The sequence below is a fragment of the Lutra lutra genome, chromosome 7 (assembly GCF_902655055.1).
Source record: "Lutra lutra chromosome 7, mLutLut1.2, whole genome shotgun sequence".
Classification (NCBI taxonomy): domain Eukaryota; kingdom Metazoa; phylum Chordata; class Mammalia; order Carnivora; family Mustelidae; genus Lutra; species Lutra lutra.
Genome location: NC_062284.1, coordinates 17,298,342 through 17,322,307, shown reverse-complemented (window position 1 = coordinate 17,322,307; position 23,966 = coordinate 17,298,342). Strand labels below are relative to the sequence as shown.

The 23,966-nt window shown below is 37.6% G+C and overlaps 1 protein-coding gene across 3 annotated transcripts in view; it reads right to left on the bottom strand.

Annotated features, from left to right (window-relative positions):
• LRRC28 (leucine rich repeat containing 28) overlaps nucleotides 1-23,966 on the bottom strand; it is a 161,257-nt gene that overhangs the window by 133,344 nt on the left and 3,947 nt on the right. For 2 of the 3 annotated variants that reach the window (XM_047736760.1, XM_047736762.1), the window contains exons 2-3: nucleotides 23,282-23,509; nucleotides 8,950-8,990 (exon numbers count right to left, since the gene is read on the bottom strand). In XM_047736760.1, the coding sequence (XP_047592716.1) occupies nucleotides 8,950-8,990; nucleotides 23,282-23,449 (209 nt within the window). In that variant the 5' untranslated portion in view covers nucleotides 23,450-23,509. The remainder of the gene's footprint in view (nucleotides 1-8,949; nucleotides 8,991-23,281; nucleotides 23,510-23,966) is intronic. The other variant, XM_047736761.1, reaches the window with a different exon arrangement.

The window sequence follows — 23,966 nt, the reverse complement described above, 5'->3', positions numbered from 1 at the left end:
ATTATTAAGATGGCAACACTCTGTATATTGAACTAAAGAGTCAATGCAATTGCTATCATCAATTGCAGAAGACTTTTTTAATAACTTGACAAGCTGATGTTAAAACTTGCATGGAAATGCAACAGACTTAGAATAGCTAAAACAATTTTGAAAAACAGGAATAATGTTGGAGGAATCACACTTCTCAATTTCAAAACTTACTAACAGTAATCAAGTTTATGTGCTACTGTTAAAAAGACAGACATACAGATCAACGGAATAAAATTGAGAATCCAAAAATTTTCCCGCATGTCCATGGCCAAGTGATTTTTGACAAAGGTGCTGAAACAATTCAATGGATAAAGAGTATCCTTTTCAATAAATGGTGCTAAAATATTTGGAAAGTAGACCTTTATATTGCAGCTTATGCAAAAATTAACTTAAAATGGGGCGCCTGGGTGGCTCAGTGGGTTAATAAGCCTCTGCCTTCGGCTCAGGTCATGATCTCAGGGTCCTGGGATGGAGTCCCGCATCAGGCTCTCTGCTCGGCAGGGAGCCTGCTTTCTCCTCTCTCTCTCTCTGCCTGCCTCTCTGCCTACTTGTGATCTCTCTCTGTCAAATAAATAAATAAAATATTTAAAAAAAAAAATTAACTTAAAATGGATCAAAGACCTAAATGCAAAAAAATAAAAACAGTTTCTTAGATATGATACCAGAACATATATTGCCAAATACTTCTTGATAAAAAATTATCAAGAAAATGAAAAGATAAACCACAGAATGGGAGAAAATATCTGAAAAGCATGTATCTGATAAAATATCAAATATATAAAGCATTCAAATGTATAGATTATATACCTCAAATATATAAAGCTATCTCAAATATATAAATCAAATATATAAAGCACTCAAATATATAAAGAACTCCTATAACCCAATAAAAATATTATTTTATTTTATCTTATTTACTTATTTTTTAAAGATTTCATTTATTTATTTGACAGAGATCACAAGCAGGCAAAGAGGTAGGCAGAGAGAGAGGTGAAGCAGGCTCCCCGTGGAGCAGAGAGCCGGATGCGGGGCTCGATCCCAGGACCCTGGGATCATGACCTGAGCCGAAGGCAGAGGCTTTAACCCATTGAGCCACCCAGGCGCCCCCCAAAAATATAATTTTAGAATGGAAAACAGAGTTGAATGGACATTTCTCCAAAGAAATAAACAAAGAGTAAACCCATAAAAAGACATCATTAGTCAGAAAAATACAAATCAAAATTATGGTACCAATTCATACCTACTAGGATGACTATCATCAAAAGGAGAGAAAATAACAAATGATGAAAATGTGGAGAAATTAGGATCCTCATTTATTATTGGTGGAATTGTAAAATGATGCATCTTTTGGAAAACAGCTTGGCAGTTCCTCAAAAGGAACTTAAACAGAGTTTACCACTGCAATTCCACTCCTAGGTATAAACCTTAAAGAACTGAAAATATATGTTCATACATAAACTCCTACATGAATGTTCACACTTGCGTTATGCAACATAGCCAAAATGTGTGAACAACTCAAATGTCTATCAACTAAAGACTGGATAAACAAAACATGGTATATTCATGCAATGGAATGTTATACATACATTAAAAAAAAAAGAATGAATTCTGAAATATGCTGCAACATAGATGAAGCCTGAAACCATGCTATGTTAAAGCAAGAAGACCTAAAAAACCACATACTATATGATTCAATTTACACGAAACATCCCAGACAAGCACAGCCATAAAAATAGAAAGCAGATTATTGGTCACCAAGAAGTTATTAGGGATTGAAGAAAGGGAGGAATGAATGCTAAATGGGTTTCTTTTGATGTGATGAAAATGTTCCAAAATTAGATAGTACTAATGGTTGCTCAACCTTGTGATTATACTAAACACCACTGAACTGCATACTTAGAATGGAGAATTTTATAGTATGTGAATTATATCTCAACAACAACAAAATGAAACATGTAATTACCATATGACTCAGCAACAGTCATCTTAGTCATTTATCTCAGAAAAATGAAAACTTAGTCACAAAAAAACATGTATACAAATGTACCAAGTGACATTATTTATTACAGATACAAATAAAACCACCAATATGTCCTTCAATGGGTAAACAATTGAAGAATCTGCTTACATCCATACCATGAAATAGAATTCAGCAACAAAATGACAAAATGACAGAGATAGAGAACAGAGTAGTAGTTGCCAAGGTTTGGGGGGCCACAGGAAATGTGATTATAAAAGGGTAGCTCAAGCAATCCTTGCAGTGATGAAAGTACTCTATCTTAACTATGATAGTGATTATACAAATCTACACATGTGATAAAACTGCACACACACACACACACACACACGAGTACACAGAAAATGAACACTGGATAACATAACACCAGTGTCAATCTTCTGGTGCTGATCTTTATACTATGTGTATGCAAGACGTGAACAGAGGTGGAAACTAGAAGGGTACACAGGATCTTGCTGTATTATTTCTTATAATTACATGTGGATCCAACATTATCTCAAACTGAAATGATCTCAAATTTTAAAAAAGATGGAGAAATAAAGACTTTTTTCAGTTAAACCAAATCTGAGAGAATAATACAAGAATTAATATGAAAGACAACTTTTCTCATTTTAAGTTTCTTTAAATAAACAATCTAAATTCAAAGTTAAAATAATGACTTTGGCCAGTTATCAGTTTAGTCTGTCAGCTCCAAATCTACCTTCTATGACTGGTCTAATGTTAGATTGTCAAAAGAGGGCACTGGAGTGACTTTGCCAGATGACAGCAGCAGGAAGGCCCTCCCTTCTGGGGCCAGTTGCCCTTCAATTGTTTATTTAGCACAGGAGCCAAAGCCCAGAAGCACTCACCTCAGCAGCCCTCTTGGAAAACCTCAAGCCACATTCTCACACTATGAGCTCCCACCCAGCTCTGTAGCAGTTCTTGACTACACCATCAGGCCACCCTCTCCCCATCCGGCAAAGTACTGCTACAGACCAGCTTTGACCAGCCTCAGGCAACAGTCTTACCACCCTGTGGCCACTTCTGTGGCAGTCCTGCTCACACTTCAGGCAACTGCCTCCCCACTAGCCAGGCTGCTTCTACAAACCAGCTCCAGACTAACAAAGCCTTCCTGCAACAGTGAGCTGGTATCATGAAGCAGCTCCAGCCTACACCATCTGGCAAGCTCCTCCACCACCAGCAGGCTGTATGCTCCTGTGGTAGCCAGACCTCCACTGAAGAGGTCTAAATATCAGCGTAGGGGACGGAGCGCTCCTAAGTCATCAGTCCTTTCACTACCTACTTTCCCTCAGCCCAGAAGTAATATCTGCTCTTTGTACTTACTAATTCTGCATACCATAGGTCCTTTATCTTCTTTTAGTAGCTAATAACATTTTACTAGTCAACAATTCTTTGTATTAATTTTCCCTGTTTAAACTACAGGTATGGTTTCTATCTCCTAACTGGACCCTGACTGACATACACATGATATGTACACATATATGTATATCGATAGATACTTACAAACACACACATGATAAGACATACACTAGCACAAAGAATGAAGCATTGATGTAAGGTTCCTACGTTACATGTGAAGTGGTGCATTATGAGAAGGTGGACTATAACAGGTTAAAGAAGCACAATATAAACAAAACACTGAAATAGAAATAGAGTAGTAAATGGGTTCCTAATAGCGGTAGTAAATGGGATCCTACATGACACTAAAATAATTTTAAAGAAAGAAAGAGGGAAAAAAATAGTAACAGCTGAGACAAACAGAACACAAGTTGTAAGATGGTTGACTTAAATTCAATCATATCAATAATCATATTAAATCTAAACACTCCAGTTAAACAGCCCGATTGTCAGATCGGTCAAAAATCAAAGAACCAACTAATGTTGACTTCAATAAACCAACCTGAATTATAAAGACACAGAGTGGTTAAAAGAAAAGAATGTAAATTCCAATTCAGTACAGGAAAATAAACTCCTACCAGACTGATCCTCTAGCAGATAACAACTAAAATGCTGAAGAACACACACACACACAGGGCTCTGAGGCACTGCAGAGTAAACAAAACCAAGCCAATTCTGGCAAAGAGTCTAAACTTAGAATGAATGGCATTGGGTGAGTTTGAGATTTGCTTTGCTTTTTATTTTTATTTTTTAAAGATTTTTTTAAAGATTTTATTTATTTGACAGAGAGAGAGATCACAAGTAGGCAGAGAGGCAGACAGAGAGAAAGGGGGGAGCAGGCTCCCTGCTGAGCAGAGAGCCGGATGCAGGGATCAATCCCAGGACCCTGAGACCATGACCTGAACCGAAAGCAGAGGCTTAACCCACTGAGCCACTCAGGCGCCCCTTGTTTTTTTTTTTTTTTTTTCCTTTAAATAGCATTTAGTTTAAGGCAGGGTACAGACAGTTACCGTGCAAAGCAGCTAACATTCTGATAAAAAACTTTAGACCTACTAGCCTAAAGAATAAGAAGACAGAGTTCAGGGCAACCACAACCACTGGCAGGTAAAGGGAGAATACCAGACAAAAAGAGTCAGGGAAGGGGAACCCAAATTCTATTTCTAAACTTTGCCTAAAACAATGGCAATCCCAGAACCATGCAAATATAGAAAAAACTCCAGCTAAAGGCAAAAGAACTGCACCAAGATTTCAGCTGCCCTCCAGGAAACAGTTTACTGCTTGAGTCAAACCAGTGAATTACCTGCTAAAGCAAAAATATCAACACTCTTTGAATGAATATAACAGATTCCAGTCACCAAGACACAACATTCCCAATTGTCAGGATATAATCAATCCAACGTAGGAAAACACAAGAAATGTGATCCATTAACAACAACAACAATGATATCAAGCTCAAGATGACCAAGATGTTGGAATCAGCAGACAAGGAATTTTTACGTAGTTATTACAGCTATGCAGAGTGATCTAAAGTAACATATGCCTGCAATGTAAGGACGGGAAATTTCAGTAGAAAGGAAGGAGAGATGAATGAACAAACAAATGAAAGAAAGATCTAAAACTGAAAAAATTACTGGATAAAGCTGGATAACAGAATGAATATAACCAAAGGGAAGAGTTTACGAACTTGAAGAAAGAGCAATATAAATTATCTAATCTAAAACATAGAGAGAAGGGGCACCTACCTGGATGGCTCAGTCAGTTAAGTCCCAGGGTCCTGGGATCAAGCCCATGTTCAGCAGGGAGACCACTTCTCCCAGCTCCCTGTCTCTCCCAGCTCCACCCTCTGCTCCCCACCCCTGCCCCACTTGTGCTCTTTCTCTCATGCTCTCTGTCTGAAATAAATAAAATCTTAAAAAAAAAAAAAAAGATAAAATGCAGAGAGAAAAAAGACTGAAGGAAACATGAGCAGTGCCTTAGAGAAACGCAGGACATCAATAGATGTAACATATGTGTAAATGGTGCCCAAGAAGGAGAAAGGGAATAGTGCATAAAAAATATTCAAAGAGGGACGCCTGGGTGGCTCAGTTGGTTAAGCAGCTGCCTTCAGCTCAGGTCATGATCCCAGCGTCCTGGGATCGAGTCCCACATCGGGCTCCTTGCTTGGCGGGGAGCCAGCTTCTCCCTCTGCCTCTGCCTGCCATTCTGTCTGCCTGTGCTCGCTCGCTCTCCTCTCTCTCTGACAAATAAATAAAATCTTAAAAAAAAAAAATATTCAAAGAAATAATGGTTGAAATGTATCAAATTTGGGAAAAGACATAAATTCACAGATTCAAGAAGCTCAGCAAACTCCACCATAAATAAATACAGAATTACACCAAGGTACATCATAGTTACATTTCTGTAAACCAAAAAAAAATCGAAAGAAGCCAGAGAAAAATGATATATTAATACAAGTGAAAAATGACTAAAATCCCACTAACTTATTATATATAATAAACATAACACAGAATTATGTATTATTTATTCATTTATATTATATAACTTATTTATATTACAAACATAGATGTTTATATATTGTGTTATTTCTTATGTAATACAATATGTTATACATAATTACATACATATTATATAAAAATATTTCTAAAGGGCTCAAAGAAAAACACTATCAAGTATGAAGGCGACTACCACTGTACACATAACACAGTTTGGAGTATTACTTCGCAGTCTTCTACATCTTCATGATTGTTTCACTTTTTTGCCTGAAGGCCTCAAGAATTTTTTTCCTTCAAGTCTAAAAAAGGCTTTGAATAAATTCCACACCCATTACTAATAAAAATTCTTGAGAAAGTAGAAATTAATAGTCTGGTAGGTAGCCTCCAAGACGGTCCCCGTCGATCTCCACTACTACTGACTTGTTTCTAATGAACAGAATACAGCAAAAGTGATGAGATGTCACTTCCATGATTAGATTAGGAAGAGACTGTGGATCCTGTCTTGCATATACTCTCTTGCTCTTTTTTTCCTTGCACTGATGGAAGCCAGCTGCCATGTTGGGAATGACACTACAGAGAGGCCAACTGGCAAGGAACTAAAGGGAATTAGTCCTCTGGCCAACAGCCGGCAAGGAACTGAGTCAACCTTTAGGCCAAAAACCTGAGATTAACTGAATCTTGCCAATAACCACATAAGTAAACATAGAAGAGGATACTTCTTTTAGTTGAGCCTTCAGAGAAAACAGCAGCCCTGGGCAACTACCTTGATTGCAAGCCTTGAAAGAGACATTGAGGCCAAGACACCCAGCTAAGCCAAGCCCAGATTCTAGATCGTCAGAAAATAGGAGATAATAAGCGTTCATTCTTTTAAGCACCCCTACCCACAGTTTAAGCCACTACATTCTGGATAATTTGTTAAGCAGCAACAGATTGTTAATACAAATGAATATTTATTTAACACAATAGATTACATATACGTTCATTGTAAAGCCAGTATCTTTCTTATGGGGTAACCCTGGAGGTATTCCCACTAAGGTCACAAAAAAACAAGGATGCCCACTGTCTCAAGTACAATTTCACACTGTTCTGGAAGGACTAGCCAATGCCATCAGACTAGAGAAAATAATTAAAGGCATAAGGTTTAGAAAAAAAGAAACAACATTATATGTATTTTCAGACATGAGCGTATACCTGAAAAAGTGTGAGGAATCAACCATAAAACTAACTCGAACAATAAGATTCCAGCAAGGTAGCACAATATAGAGTTAACACATGAAAACAAAGTGCTCATGTATTCAAAAAACAACCACTTAAAAGAGGTAACAAGTAAGAAAATTCATTTACAATAGCAAAAAATATATATTAAATGCTTAGGGATAAACTTCAGAAATGTTCAAAACCTATATGAAGGAAACTATAAAGAGCTTATAAAAACAAAAGGTAGGCTTAAAATAATGTTAAGACATCTTTCTTCTTGAAAATATACACTGAAGTATTTAGAGATAAAAAAACATGATGCATGCAACACTCTTGAAAGCTTCAAAAATATGTATATATTTTATATATATACACACATATATTTATATATATATGTATATGAGATGAAATTTAAAACTTGATAAAGCAAATAGGATAGGAAAAAATCACCAAAGATGTTTAAATCTAATCAAGAGGGAAAAATCAGACAAACCAGACAAACAGTAATTTAAAGACATTGGGTATGTTTGGTGGGGGGGGGAGATTGGGATAATTTAAATATGCAGTGTACATTAAATGATATTACTGAATTCATATTACCTTTTTGTTTTGAGAGAGAGAGAGAAAGAGAAAGCATGAGCAGGGGAAGGGGCAGAGGGAGAGGGAGAGAGAGAATCTTAAGCAGGCTCCAAATCTGGTGTGGTGCCCTACACGGGGCTTGATCTCACAACCTTGAGATCATTACCTGAACCAAACCAAGAATGGGAAGCTTAACTGACTGAGCCACCCAGGTGTCCCTGAATTAATATTACTTTTAATGTGTGATAATATTATAATTATGTGCAAGATTGACCTTATTCTTAGAAGATACATACTATATTTAGGGGTAAAGTATCATAATGTCTGAAATTTGTGTGTGTGTGTGTATGTGAGGACTGGAAAGGGAAGGAGGAAGGGAGATGATAGGAGACAGAAACAAAAAGCAAATATGGTAAAATGTCAACTGGTTAAATTTAGGAGAAGCATATATGGGTATTGATTGTACTATGTTCTCAACTTTTCTGTTAGTTTGAAACTTTTCAAAATAAAAGGATGGTGGGGGGAAGTAGAAATGACAAACTCCCAGCTTAAAGAGGGAGGTGTAATGTTAGTTTTCCTTCCTTTACCTCTTGAAAATCTGCCAAATAATAAAGAGAACAAGAAATAGCAATGAAAACTCCTCCTTCAACAAAATTAGGAGGGAGCTGGAAGGAAAGGGGAAGATTCTAAAAAATCCTCCTTACAGGTAAATCAATAGATACTTAAAGTTGATGCACCAAAAAACCAAGGTGTAAAACATAGTATTTAGCATTATGGAGGTAATTGTCAAAAGAACTAAAAAACAAATGAGGTACAGAGAACACAGGGAAGTAGGTTTTCACTCTATATTTTAAACCTTTTACATTGTTGGACTGCTTATATCAAATAACAAATATATAGTAGTAGAACAGCAATAAACTTTCCCAATTACACTGACTGTCCACAAGGATTCTGTGACCAAGAGGCTGCACCCAGAAAAAAAAAAAAAAATCTTTCATAGTCTTAAAAAGTTTATCTTTACTACCTTAAGGTGAGATATTTAAAACACACTTTAAATGGTAAAATATTTTTAAAATATTATTGGGTTTAGCAGAACTACCTACACGAACACTATGACCATGATACCAAAAAAATAATAAATACATTAAAATGACATATCCTATTATTTCAAATAACTTAAAATTATTTTCATCCTTGTTTTGTTTTTTTTTAAAAAATTTGAATAAACAGACTCACAGTTCCACAAGGTTTGGAAGCTTCTGAGCAAGGTTTTCTGGCTGAAAATTAAAAACTCAGAATTAAATTTTATTTTTGAAAAATGTATAAACATTTCTAATGAGCTTAAACACAAAGTACTATCTTTTGGGGGGTGTAAATCTAGAGAAAATAATTCAAAAATAAAGCAGGTCTGGGTTTTATGCTCAAATAGGTCATAATACAATTTAAACCTATAAATTTGAACACTTAAAATCAGTGTCTCTCAGCGAAACTAGAAACCTTGTATTCCACCACAGTCACGGAAGAAATTAAACTGTTCATAACAAGACACACGGGAAGAATGCCGGCTGACAATGGAGCCAGATACTGGGGTGACACAGCCATGGCACATCAAGGATCATTGGCAACTACCAAAATCTAGGAGAAAGGAAGGAACCGATTCTCTCCCTCAGAGCTCTGAGAAGTACCCGACCCTGCCCATACCTTGACTTCAGAATTCCAGCTCCCAGAATTGTGAGAGAATAAATTTCTGTCGTTTTAAGCCACCTAGTCTATGTAGTTTGGTACAGCACCCTAGGAAACTAACATTCGCCCCCCTAAACTCCCAAATCACGTGCCTTGGAAAAAATCAGGGAAATCCCCAGGTGCCAGGAACCAAGACCTAACTAAGCTCAGGGTGAACAAAGGAAGCTGGAGTCCAGGATCCAGGGGAGAGGTGGACCCTGCCACAGGTTCTAAGGGGTGTGGTGCGACAAGAACAACAAACGGGTCATGGGGAAGACAGACTGGGATGAACCTAGGTGCCTTACACAGAGTCAAAGTGTTGGAAAGACTGGCCCTTGTAAGATCAGAAACTCCCAACTCACAGAAATTTAAGAAGGCTTCTCTCGGCTGGAGACACCGAGTAAAAGGAAAAGCTTCCTGCAAGTAACTGAAAGCCAGCCTGTCTGTCTGTCTGTCTCTCTCTCTCTTACACACACACACACACACACAGAGTTCAAATTTACACAAAGACAGGAGTTGTTGAGACTAAAGGAGCACTCTGAGTCGGAAGTAATATGTATCTCTATCTATATTTTATTCTACGCCCAAACATACTGTAGGGTAGGCTAGATTTCAACAACAAAGAATCAGGAATACTTTTTTAGAAGTAATTAGGTATAGCTTGAGTCCTGAAAGACAAACATACATTTTCAGAGGTTGCTGTGGGGCAGGGAGGAAGTTCCGGTTAGCTTCCAGGCATAAGAAGCAACATATGAAAAGGAGGGAGAAGGAGGCATGTCTGGGAAACTGCAAATACAATCTCTTCTGCTTTCACTCCCTAACAGTACTCCTGAACAGATCTGATGTTTTCAAAAATCCTATTATAAAAACAACTGTGTTGGGGCACCTGGGTGATTCAGTCGGTTAAGCCTCCAACTCTTGATTTTCACTCAGGCAATGATCTCAGGGTTGTAAGATCGAGCCCCATGTAGGGTTCTGTAGGCATGGAACCTGCTAGGTTCTCTCTCTCCCTCTGCCCCTTCCCCCTCTTAAAAAAATCATGTTAACTGAAAAACAAAAGTGAAAACTAGACAGATTTATATTTGTAACCAAGTAATTTTTCATATAGGAACTTAGTAACAATGATTATCACCAGGGAAAGGACTAGGGTTGCTATTCTCCATCTGGTTAGTATTGAATTTTTAACAGTGAGCATTTTATGTCTCTTATATAATCGAAACAGATTACATTAAGATATGTGGTACACACAGCACAAACTGCTACATAATTGAGTAATCAATCATAATCGTCCAATTTGGGTTCTAAAGAGAAAAATACCATTAGTTAGGTATGTCTGGGCCTATAGGGTACACAGGTCTATAATGATTTTGCAGAGAGTGGCATGAAAACAGATCATTAGAGCTTATATCTTATATTACACGAAAACTTCTTAAAAAAATTCTGAAAAAATAAAAATCCACTGGTTTATTTTCAACACGGAAATGACATTACGAATTTCAGTTAGCATACTGATGTATTTAAATTGCAGCGGCATCCAAAGCATCCAAAGGATGTATGCCTATATACACATACATCCTTGTCCTGCTAGGATAGCCGAATATTGAATACGAATAATGTTACGAACACAACGAATCATTTATTGAGTACTCATTTTTTATAAAATCACTTGTATTTAGTTTACAAGTGCTGATTCTTCTACTTCTTCTTCTTCTTTTTTCAACATGTTTTAATAGCAATATATGCAATGAGATCCTTCAGGAAATGTCTTTTCTCAGATGTTACTCTTGGATCTATCCAAATCCTCAAAATGTTTCTTTTAGTATCGGTATCTCTTCTATTAAGGAGAATACACACTTCCATTTATGGGCATACATACAAGGCTTCCTAAGCAAACTAGGCAGCTAGGGATGGGGGAATGTTGCATGGGGGGGGATTACAAAGGGGGGGATTAATAAGAGGCTTAATAACAGCTGTTTCTCTGAAAAGGAAAGACTTACTCAGAAAAAAAGCTTCATCTGTTTTATCTGCAACAATCAGTATCACACATCTGGCTGACTCAGGATCTGTGGTCATTCTTTCCAGATGCCTATTTGGTCCCATTAAACATTATTCTAATCTTCCCATGAGAACTTAGCTCTTTTGAGCTACACAGCTTCACACACAATTAAGCACTGAATAATGTTTCTCCTGCTAATGGTGCATTACCCTATCTTTATTAACGAGTAGATACACTGTGTTTTTAATTTAAAAATAAGCAAGCTGACCTTAAGAAAACTGCAGTTCATTAGACTACTGGGTGGAAAAAAAAAAAGAGAAAAAACCAACCCCTTATTAGTACCTGCCCAAAAAGCCTTGACAAATAAGCAGCCCATTGCATGGGCTGTGGCTGACACCTACTGGTAAGGATCCCTGAATTACTTCCTACTAGTTAAAAATTGTTTTCTAAATTAAGCCAAAATTCTCTTCACTAAAACCCACATTACACTTCACTAAATAATTTTTCTTTACAAATAATGTAAAAGCAAACTTCAGCAAGCACAGTTAAACATAAAATCTACCTCTAATTTTGAATCAATGATGTTTTACTACAACCTTTTAAGGAAAATTGCCAACCCCTTTAAATGGAAACGTTTTTCAATTATGTATCTTGGAACCAATACTTCACATACGTTGCAAACACTATGTTCAGTGATGTTCTCTGGTGGGCAACGTGTACCAGTTACTTCTTTTTTCTTCTCTTTCTGGGCACCTGGTAGACTGCATTTTTCTCTCCAAGCTGGGTACAGCTAAATGACTTACTTTGGTCAGTGAAATTATGTTGACGTGGTAGTCTTAAAGAGCCTGAACTGTAAGAACTAAAATGCACTTAATTCATGACTTTGAAAGGTGTCGTGACAAAAACTGGAAAGCGCAGTGAGTGTATTGTGCTGGTCTGTGAAAGAAATTTTTTTTTCCTTCAGTACCAAAACTTAATTAACTTTTTTTGGTTAAAAAAAAATAAAATTTGGGGGCACCTGGGTGGCTCAGTGGGTTAAAGCCTCTGCCTTCGGCCCAGGTCATGATCCCAGGGTCCTGGGATGGAGCCCCACATCGGGCTCTCTGCTCAGCAGGGAGCCTGCTTCCCTTCCTCTCTCTCTGCCTGCCTCTTTGCCAACTTGTGATCTCTGTCTGTCAAATAAATAAATAAAATCTTAAAAAAAGAAAAGTGTTTCCTGCTAAAAAAATTTTTTTTAAATTAAAAATAAAAAAATAAAATAAAATTTTGAGGTGAAATACAAAAAATTACATAAAAGTTCGTAAGTTCATGGTGGCCACATGACGGAAGCTTTGTCAGCCTTCCTCCCTGGCTGTGGACACCATAAACCAGAGTCCCCAAGCAATATGAGAGTCATGCAGTGTGAGTAAAAGAAATAATTGTACTGTTAAAAAACATTAGGATTCAGGGTTCAGCAAAACCTGCTCCATCCTCACCTCTAAAAACACATTTCAAAAAAGTCATGAATTAAATGAATTTTAGCCCTTACAGCACTTATAAAAAGTCAAATGAAGCTGGACCTCTACCTCACACTACATTCAAAAATTAATTAAAAATGGATCAGCGACTTAAATATAACCCGCCAAATCATAAAACTCATAGAAAAAAACATAAGGGTAAATCTTCGTCATTGTGGAGTTGGCAACAGATTCACAGATAGGACACCAAAACATGAGGAACAGGAAAAAAACAGATACAATGGACTTCACCAAAGTTAAAAACACTTTTGTGCACTAAAGGATATTGTAAGAAAGTGAATTACAAGAAAGTGAAGACAACATTTAAAATGGGAGAAAACAGTTATGAATCATGTATCTGTTCAAGGTCTAGCATCCAAATATATAAAGAATCCTTACCAAAAAACCACCAAACCACCCAATTTGAAAATGGGGCAAAGGATTTGAATATTCTCTAAATATATACAAATAGTCAACAAGCACAGAAAGCGATGCCCGACATCATAAGCGTTAGGGAAATGCAAATCCAAACCGCATGCAGTATCATCTCACACCTACCCACTTCAACCCACTGTAATAATAGTATTTTAAAAACTGTAAAAGAAAAGTGTTGGTGAAGCTATAGAGAACTTTGGAAGCCTTGTACCTTGCTGGTAAAGTGGTTCAGCAGTTCCTCAAAAAACTAGAATTACTGTATGATCCCACAATTCCACACCTAGGTATATGCCCCACAGAATTAAAAACTGGTACTCAAACATGTAATTGTAATCCATACTCACAGCTGCATTGTTCACAGTAGCAAAACAGGTGGAAAGAGCCCAAACACCCATAAATGGATGAATGGGTAAATAAATTACGGTATGCACATGAAACAGGTACTGACTGAGTCATAAAAAGTAATGAAGGACTGATATATACTACAATCTGGATTGACGCTGAGAACACTTTGCTAAGTGAAAAGAAGCCAGACACTGAAGGTCACATATTGAATGGTCCCATTTATATGAACTATCCAGAATAGATAAATCCGTAACAACAGAACATGAACCGGTGGTTAGCAGGGCTGGGGTGCGGAAGGGAACAGGGAGAAATTGCTTAATGAGTAAGAGGTTTAGTTTGAAACTAGACAGAGGCAGTAGCTTTTCAACACTGTGAATGTACCACTGAATTGTGCACTCTAAAATGGTTAATTTTATATTAAGTTCATCTCACGTCAAAAATTATTATTATTTTTAAAGACTGTATTTATTTGAGAGAGAGCACAATCAGTGGAAGGGGCAGAGGGAGAAAGAGAAGCAGATTCCCGGCTGAGCAGGGACCCAGATGTGGGGCTGTATCCCAGGACAAGATCATGACCTGAGCCTAAGTCAGAAACTTAACCAACTAAGCCATCCAGGAGCCCCTTTATTTATTTTTTTTTTAATTAAAAAAAAGTTAATGAAGTTTTGGTATTGAAGGAAAAAAGCACTTCATTTACAAACCATCACATTACTCAACAAGCATTCTAGTTGGATTCGTCATTTGATGTCACTGTGTCCGAGCAAGTACACTGGCATGAGTTAAGTACTAGATGCCTATATGGGAACAACTAAGGTAGACCTCTTTCACTGCCAACAGCATAACCAGTTCCTCTTTTATATCTCTTCCTTTTAATATTTATCATAGGGGCACCTGGGTGGCTCAGCGGTTAAGCCTCTGCCTTCGGCTCAGGTCATGATCTCAGGGTCCTGGGACCGAGTCCCACATCGGGCTCTCTGCTCTGTGGGGAGCCTGCTTCCTCCTCTCTCTCTCTCTCTCTCTGCTTGCCTCTCTGCCCACTTGTGATCTCTCTCTGTCAAATAAATAAAATCTTTAAAAATAATAATAATAATATTTATCATAGAGCAGTATTTCTCCACAGAGGAGTCAGACACTAACTAGGAGGCCAGTGGGAACAGAGAGATAACCAGCACACCCTTTCCTCTTCCACAGTCATATAAAGGCTTCCTGGAGCCCTGTCACCATTTGCTCCCTTAATGTCCTTTACTATTTACCCAGTTGTCTCTTGGTTCACTTCCTGTTAATTACTCATTTTCTTCTTTTTAAATTTCTCTCCAAATAAACTTTAAGTGGCCCCAAAAGGCCCCAGTCTTGTCTTAAACACCTGTCCTATTTCCTTGGTATTTCCTGGAGACAGAAAAACACAGTAGATTCTCAATACTTGCATCTGCCAGCATCACATCTCTGGTGGTTAATTTCTTCTTAAATGAGCAGCATGAAGGAATGATATTACCTATGGTTTTCATTCGAATTATCCGATGAAGCATTATATACTTTTGGGGGAGAGGGGGGTATAGAGGGGAAGAGGGGGTGCTAGAGAGAGGGAGAAGGGGTTGAGAAGAAAGGTGCTCAAGAGAATTAACAGCTCACCAACCCCTCTTGCTAAGAGAAGAGCACTCCTAGCAAAGGCTGTGCAATCACTCACAGGTCAAGCACCACTCCAAGTTTACATGCGCTTTGTAAGCTACCCCTGACATCCTGTTTCCCAGCAAAAAATCCAAGTGACTATGCTGTGCAAACAATGGGTAATGCATTCATAAGCAATACAAAAAAGATAATCCAAAACATATGTCAGGTTTTACGGGAAAATACTAGTTATTTGGAAATGTGAGCATAACAGCTTTAGTTATTTGTTTTAATGCATCCAAAAGGAAAGCAATGAAAAATCTGCAGCAAATACCAAATTTCTCAGAGTATCTTTCCCTAAATAAGGTATCTTATGTCCCGAGTTCACTAAAACAAAAATTCCACTGGAAATTCACAGAGTGCTTGAATACAAAGCACTACAAATATTAACAAAGCCACTTCAAAAGGGAGAGAAAGGGAAAAAATGAGGTACAGAGAATTTTTCGAACAGTGGACAAATTATGTTGTTTCTGAAGTTGTCTTTGAGGTGCCTAAAAAGAATGCTGAGATAATTTTTCTTCCCTGCCCTGCACTACAAATATGTAGCACTAATATAGCCTCAAATGGACTTCCATGACAAAAGTGATAAAAATGACATTACTGATTTTATTGTTTTTCAAGTTTTTATTTAAATTCCATCTAGTTAACATACACTGTAATATTAGTTTCAGATGCAGAACTGCAGTGATTATGGGGGTCTTGCACCCTACCAGTGGTTGAATCCGGAAGGGTCCAACAAGTTACAGAAAAACAAGGAGCCCCTTATGTTGGAATTCCAAGTGAACCAAACAAACAAAAACAAAACTTAATCCTCTCTCCCAAATTTTTCTGTCACACTCGTTGGCCGGATGCTCTTTTACCATTTCCTTACTGTTTTCCCTTTAAGATGTTCTGATGTTCATTTAATCCAGATCCTACTATTACCAAATTCCAAGGGGGTGGAGGGCACAGCTGTGTAACTTTCCCAGACGTGGACCCCTTTCACCCTCAACCCAGCCACCAGCGGCAGGAGCCACCAAGGTCAGCACAACAGAAGGGCAGGCAGGCATCACCATCACTGTAAATCAAAGTATCTAGACTCACTGATTAATACAACTTGAGAGCTGCCTAAGATCTTACTGGTACTATATGCCGACAATCTCATTCTTACAGTTTGTAAGATTTTATTTATTTATTTGAGGATGGGGCACAAGCAGGGAGGAGGGGCAGAGGGAGATGGAACGCGGACTCACTACTGAGCAGGGTAAGCTCAATTCTAGGACCCTGGGATCATGACCTGAGCTGAAGGCAGATGCTTGACTGAGCCGCCCAGGCCCTCAGTAATCTCATAATAATTGATTTTTAATTGTAAAAGTAAGTACTTAGTGAAAAAAATATAAACCAAACTTAATAGCGCCTTCCCTTTTTACTTTTACAGACTTAAGTAAGGCTTTCTCTTCCAGCCCCCACTCTCTTGCCTGCCCCCCATCCATACCTTTATAATCACTATAAGACTGACCTAAGCCCTTTTTAATACCTTAGCTTATTGCCTATAAAGTAGGGATAATAATAGTGCCTACTTCACAGGATTGTCTTGAGGATTAATTAACTTAATACATGTAAATTACTTAAGAGAGTGCCTGGAACTTACTAAAGACTCAAATGATATTATCATTTTATCAGATTTTAACCAATGCCATAATGATGAATATTGAGGTTTTCACAATTTTTCATTCTATCCAATGCTGTGATGAACATCCTGGTTCACTTGACATTTGTTTCATTGGGTAAATTCTTACAAGTGAAAAATGCTGATTCAAACACATATTTATGCAAAATGTTGTCAGATGTGGTCAAACCACCCACCAAAAATATTCAGCCACCTCCACTCCATCTGATAGTGTATGAGAGGATCTTCTTAGTCTCCCAAATCAAGTAGCTTCAACACTAGATACTAGTTTTTGCCAATCTAATAGGAAAGGATGATCAATGTTTTACCTTCTATTGGAAGTTAAAACATCTTTTTCTGTTCTATTTTTATTCTTCTATAATTTGTCCGTTTATATTTTATAGGGAAGGTCAAGAATGCCTTCTCCTGGGTCAAAAGGAAACACTTCTGTGCCTTATGCCCCAACCCAATTCAGGAATATGAATAGACCTCTTCTTCCCTTCAATCCCAGGATATCACTTTTAAGTTAGATTCTGTATTGTTGCATAGATTAACTGATTAATCAAGATCCATCTGCTCTTATCGCTCAGACATAAGCCAAATTCCCCCTCTTTCATTAAAATGTAGATGTCTCTTTCTTGTCCATTCATATTTATAAGCAAAACTGGCAATGGGTGAGAGTTCCATTAGTATCTGGGTAGGTCACCCTTTCATGGCCCCAGGAAAACCTGCCTACCATCCTCATTAAGAGAAGCTGGCAGATCTATTAAGTGCTTTTGTTTCCACACTGAGATTTCTTTTTTTCCCCTTCAAGTCTCCTGTGGCCTTTTATTTTATAAACGAAAAAAACTGAAGTCCAAGGAGGTTAAGCACATGGAACCCGGGGGGTCTGTTACCTCCTGATACTGGGTTTGGCTACCTAACACTGAAACAACCCCTTTGAGGACTGTAGTCCTCAAATGCTCCCACTGCTAATTCCCTCCCTTCGTGAACTCCCAGGTTAGGAGGCAGAACTGGTGATTGCTGCTTCCGAACTATTCTCCAACAATTAGAATGACTCCAGCTTCTACCGGTGGGGGAAATGAGGGGGGACAGAGGTAGCCTTCACCTCAGCCTCCTTCATCCTGCACACTCCTATCCAAACCTTACCTGAAACTTCTCCACCACTTAAATCTCTCTCCACAACCACCTGTCCCATCCCCCCTAGATGGCTTACCCAGTCATGCCCAATATGATTCTTCAACGTCAGTGGGTCTACTGGCCCCTCTCCACTCTCCCTGTTTATTCACTCCTCCTTTCCTTCTTTGTCTCCAATCCAGTGCACATTCCCTACCCCGTCCTCCATGTCCCCAGATATTCCTGCAAAATTCCTGAACCTCCTTTAGTCCCTCTGCACTTGCACTGTATCCACCTGGAAAAAACCTAAGCCTGTAGGCAGGCAACAGTCCACCTTCTTCCTACCTCTGACAGCTGGGTACTGCAGGAGAAAATCCCCTAAAGAAGCAGATGGTTCCACCATAAGCCTAGCAACAGACAGCTTGCTGACTAATGCCAACAATCCCACTATCTTTCTCTAGTCAAACCGCCATGTGACTCTTCCCAACAATCATTTCAAACCTGCATTCTCTACAGATCTTCAGTCCCCAAGCAGATGGCCTTGCCGGGCAGAATGTAGAATTCTCATGTCAGCTGTGCTCAGTTAGTGGCTTTCTATTCCACTCTGTGGTTTTCTAGACCACCCAGACAGCTCCTTGGAAGGGAAGGAGGTATGGATTGAGCAAGATTCTTGCCTACCCTGTCTCCTAAAGAAGAATAATTTCAGTTTCATTTATTATTTAGTGAACTTTCTAAATAAATGGTTCTGCTAAAAGGAGTGAGAAAACATTCACTAGATCTACACATCCCACCTACGTCGGAGTTGGTGTAGAGAGCACCAATATACAAAGCCAACAGAAGGAGAGCTGCTCTGGCTGAAGTGAGGACACACCGCTGCTCCATCTCCCCATAACTCCCCACCTCAGCCATCTTTAGAAACCCTCAGTTCCTCAGTTCTCAGGCACCAAAGAACAAAAAACAAACAGAGAGAAAAGCCCACGGCTCTCAGCAAAACAGGCACCTAGATTTGTCCTCTGAACCTTCTGACATTGACTCCTAGTTCATACTTTCCCTTCAGCTTGGGATGTGAACAAATGAAAATTCCATGAGAATTCCATAAGAATTTGTTCCAAATAAGAGCCTTGAAGAGTACTGGGTACAGAGCAAATACTCACTAAATACATGTTGAATGAATACCTTTCCTCCTAAACTCCTGCCAATGTCATTCCTCAGTGTCAATGTAAACAGCGTCTTCTTCAAAAAATCTCCCATAATCCTGCTATGCAGAATTAGATTATAGGTTCTACAAATTTTGGGCAGTACACCAGGCACAGGGATGCAGAATTTAAGACAGAGTCCTTGACCCTGAAGTCTGGAACACTTATACCTATATTAATAATCCTTACCTTAGTCTACTTCATTTTCATTTATCTATTCATTCAAGAACTATGTGACTACCTAGCACATGACAAACACAGAACCTATATTTCCTATTGTAAATATCTTCTAACTTCCACAAATGTGAGACTTCACAACTCTTAAGATAAATGTTAGGAACCAAAATCATGTTTCCTGACTACTACTTATTCACCTATTAATTATATAACTGAATTCTTATATAAATTGACTCATGTCAAAAAAAAGTTTTAAGTGGCACCTGGGTGGTTCAGTTAGTTAAACATGGATTTTTTCGAAACGGTGTAATTACAACTATATTTTTCTTCCTTATGTATTGCTTTTTAAAAAAAGATTATTTATTTATTTATCTGAGAAAGAAAGAGTGTGTGCATGAGAGTGCACGGGGGTAAGGAGACTCCCTGCTGAGCATGGAGCCCACATGGGGCTTGATCTCATGATGCTGAGATCAAGACCTGAGTTGAATTCAAGAGTCGGATCCTCATCTGACTGAGCCACCCAGGTGCCCCCTTGATAACATTTTCTTTTCTCTAGTTTACTGTATTGTAAGAACATAGTATGTAATACATGTAACAAGCAAACCATGTATTAATCAACTGTTTATGTTCTCAGCAAGGCTCCTGGTCAACAGTAGGCTATTAGAAGATAAGTTCTGGGGTAGTCAAAAGTTAAACGTCGATTTTTGACTGAGCATGGGGTCAACACCCCTAACCCTGGCATTGTTCAAGAGTCAACTGTACTGATAAAAAGTACTTTAAAATGGGGCGCCTGGGTGGCACAGTTGATTAAGCATTTGACTCTTGGTTCCAGCTCAACCTTGGTCTTGGGGTCATGAAATCAAGCCTGGCATCGGACTCAGGGTCAGCCTGCTTTAGATTTTCTTTTCCTCACTCTCTACCCTTCCTACTTGTGATCGCTCTAAAATAAATAAATAAATCTTTTTTTTTTTTAAGTACTTTAAAATGTAAAATGTGCCTACCATTGACCCATCAATCCCACTTTTAAGACTTGACCGCACACACAAACACACATGCACAAATGAGGATGTATATGTACCTCCTGGCCTAGAGGTTAGTGGAATGAGAATACCATGAAGTAAAAAAAAATCCACAAAGAAATATATATAGTGTGATTCTATTTTGTTGTTTAAAAAGGGGATAAAATATATAATTACATAAATACAAGTAAAGCAGTAGAAGGACACAACCAAACTATTAACATTGGTTACCCTACAGTATATAACTGGCTTAAGAGATGACTACCTTCCATATGTTCCTCTATGTTCACTGATATTAGGGCATGTATCATTTTTGTAATTAAAATATGAGTTTAGTCTTTCAAATGCATAAAAAAAGCTTTTGCTGTGTTTTAGTTTTAATGCAGCATTCCCCAAATTCTGAGTATTTAATATACAATCATCCTGCAAAATATAAACCACTACCCTATACCAAGCACCTTGACGGGGAAAAGGAAGAAGGGCAGAGGTGTGCATCATCGACTTCTCTTTTCACAGCAAGGCTTCATAGAGTGAGGGATGGGGAGACAAGGGAGGGGGAATATTGAGGAGAAAGGATTTAAACACAATAAAAGAGTGTTAATAAATAAATAATAAAACAGTGTGAAAATGGAAATTACTGGCAGATTCCCAAGCTTCCTACAAAAAAAAAAAAAAAAAGGTCAATGAACCCATAATGGTATTAAAGATACCATCTGTTTCCAATGACATGTTTTGTTTTGTTTTTCCTTTGGACAGTATTATAGTTGTAAGTCAAATTCCACATACCAAATCTAACATAGGAAATATACCTTATCAATAACACCAGCAAACATCCTCAAAGCCTAAAGTAGAGTTTAGAGCACTCTAGGATAAGTATTACTTCATCTGCTTTCAAAAACCTGTGTGTTAAGCCAGTCCTAGACTACGCTGGTTTTCAGTACCGTCTGGGAATGGAATGTCCACTACAATCCCTACCACCCTGATCTCTGTATAGCACTCTACATTTTAAAAGCTCTTTGATGCACATGAATCAGATGTTCTAGCTCATTAAAAGGCATTCAAATAAAACACATACGCCTATCATTGTAAACATATGCAACAATTTAATCTTTGATGAACAAAAGAGCAGTAAAGTGTGTACTTGAAGAGTATGCTTATAAGCCTTTATGAATATTGGTTCCAACTGTATAGTAGATACCTAAATATTTTCATAAATTGAAAACTGCAGCTGAGGAACCACCACAAAACCAAAAGCACACTGTAACTTTCAGAAATGAAGGTCAATTTCTTTGAACAAACTCTACTCCAGTGGACTTTGACTAATAGTTAAGAGGTAATCCTCTCCTCTCACAGCTTTTCCTTTGTACATCCATAACAAATATGGGAAAATCTGGGCTATAATCCTTGACAAATTATTTCTACAACACTTCTTCCTCAAAGTGGGGTAAAAACACTTGGTAAATGTGGTTTCACCTCATGCAATGATGATTTCACAAAAAGGATTACTATAATTATGCTAATTAAGTTTGATCACTAAGATAATTAAAATTTTAAAACTGAAAAATCTACTTTAAAAAAAACCTAAGTAGGCACTCAAAATAACATATAAGCCAAAATGCCAAACACTAAAAATGAAAGACGTATTTCCATTTACTGTCAGATACAGCAAAGATAAACAAATTTTACGTTCTCTACTCACTGGAGGTATTTTAGACAGATTAAATAAAACTTTTCCACAAAAACACTCCATTTAAATGAAGCCAGTAAGGCATACTTTCAAATAGGCAGAATGGTCCAATAAAGAAAAGGGGATTAAAAATAGGTCCGCTCACAAAGAAATAAGACATCATAAAATGAGTAAGAATAAGAATTCAAGTCTAAGACTCAAACAAGGTTAAATGATAACCAGAAAAGGTCACATAAAGCACATACATTTAAAACAGAGACTAAATTTTACAATAAGAGTAGGAATAAGAAGCCAGAGTAATACATTCTCTTAAGAAAATTTTTAAACAGTTTTTAAAATCTGATATGTAATAAAACTTAATATGTAATGAAATATATAATAAAGCCCTATATATAATAAAAAAATAAGGTTATAATGATAAGTATCTGCTTGTTCTTATAACACAAAGAGTGAATCAAATGTTGTCTCTACAGCAAAAATTTTTTCAACAAACTGGATGATAGTCCAATTCAACATCATTTGATTTTCACAATGCAATCATAAAGATTTTTTTGGTTTGGGAGGATACCTTTGTTATGTGCTTCCCCCCAAAACAAAGGCTATATCAAGCTTCCCAAATGCATGTTTTAATATTTTAATCTTCAAATCATCTCTTTTTAAATGCAACTCAAGGTCATTCATCTTTGTTGGCCTTTCTCTTCTTTACTTTTTAACTGGTCCAATGGATATGGTAACATCCAAAAATCATCTAGGAAACTTATCACACAAAGAAACAGAGACAGATGCACAGGCTAAGTGTAGTGGGGTTTTGGAATGGAGACTAAATCTATAAGCGGTATATTTAGTGAATATATTGCTTTCCCTTACAACTCTTCCTGCAACCCCATACTGCAGGGACTCGGATAATGAATCCTCAGCTAATGGGAACCCCCTGTATATGCATTTTTAGTACCTGTTTATATAACAAGAGGGGATGTACAACTTGGTCTGAATATCTTAGGATAAGTAAACTATATCTTGGTCAGGCCCACATTATAAATGTTTTAAATGCAATATAATACTGTACCAAGGTTGTAAGGGAGTTCCTTTTCATATAGAGCCTCTCCAAGTACTGTAGTCCCTCATCTTTCAGTAACTCCAATGGAAAATGGTGCAGATTCCTATAATTTAAGAACAAATTCTTGTGCTTTTCCAGCCTTGCCACAGAGATCGTCTTACAGAGTTCAGATGCCATGACTGAACATATCCCATCAGGCACGCTGCAGCACTACATCTTGTCAAAATTGGTCCATTTCTAAAGAGAACAAAAAAAAATTGAATAATTATGATACTGGTTATAAGCATTGCCAAATAAGCCAGTTAGCACACAGAGCTATTCGCAGACACTAAAAAGAGAATTACACATTCAATCCCTGTATTTTTCTTTCCTAACGACTAAATTTGTCACACATATTTAGATTAAAATGAGCAACTATTCATTAAACATGCCTTCACTATTTAAGCTTACTTAGCATTTAGCAGCCACAGTCCTAATGGAAAAAAAATGGTTCTTGAACTTGAGACAGGAATGCCTAACAGAAGACCAGGAGACCAGTTTTATAACCTGCAACTAAAGAAAGTTGAAAAATCAGATATGGCAAAGCCATTTCCTTCTTGAACTCCCTCATTTTATGTTTAGCTTAAGGTATTTCAAAAATATTTATAAACATATGTAAAAATACATCTAGATCACTGATACCTTCACTTTCTTC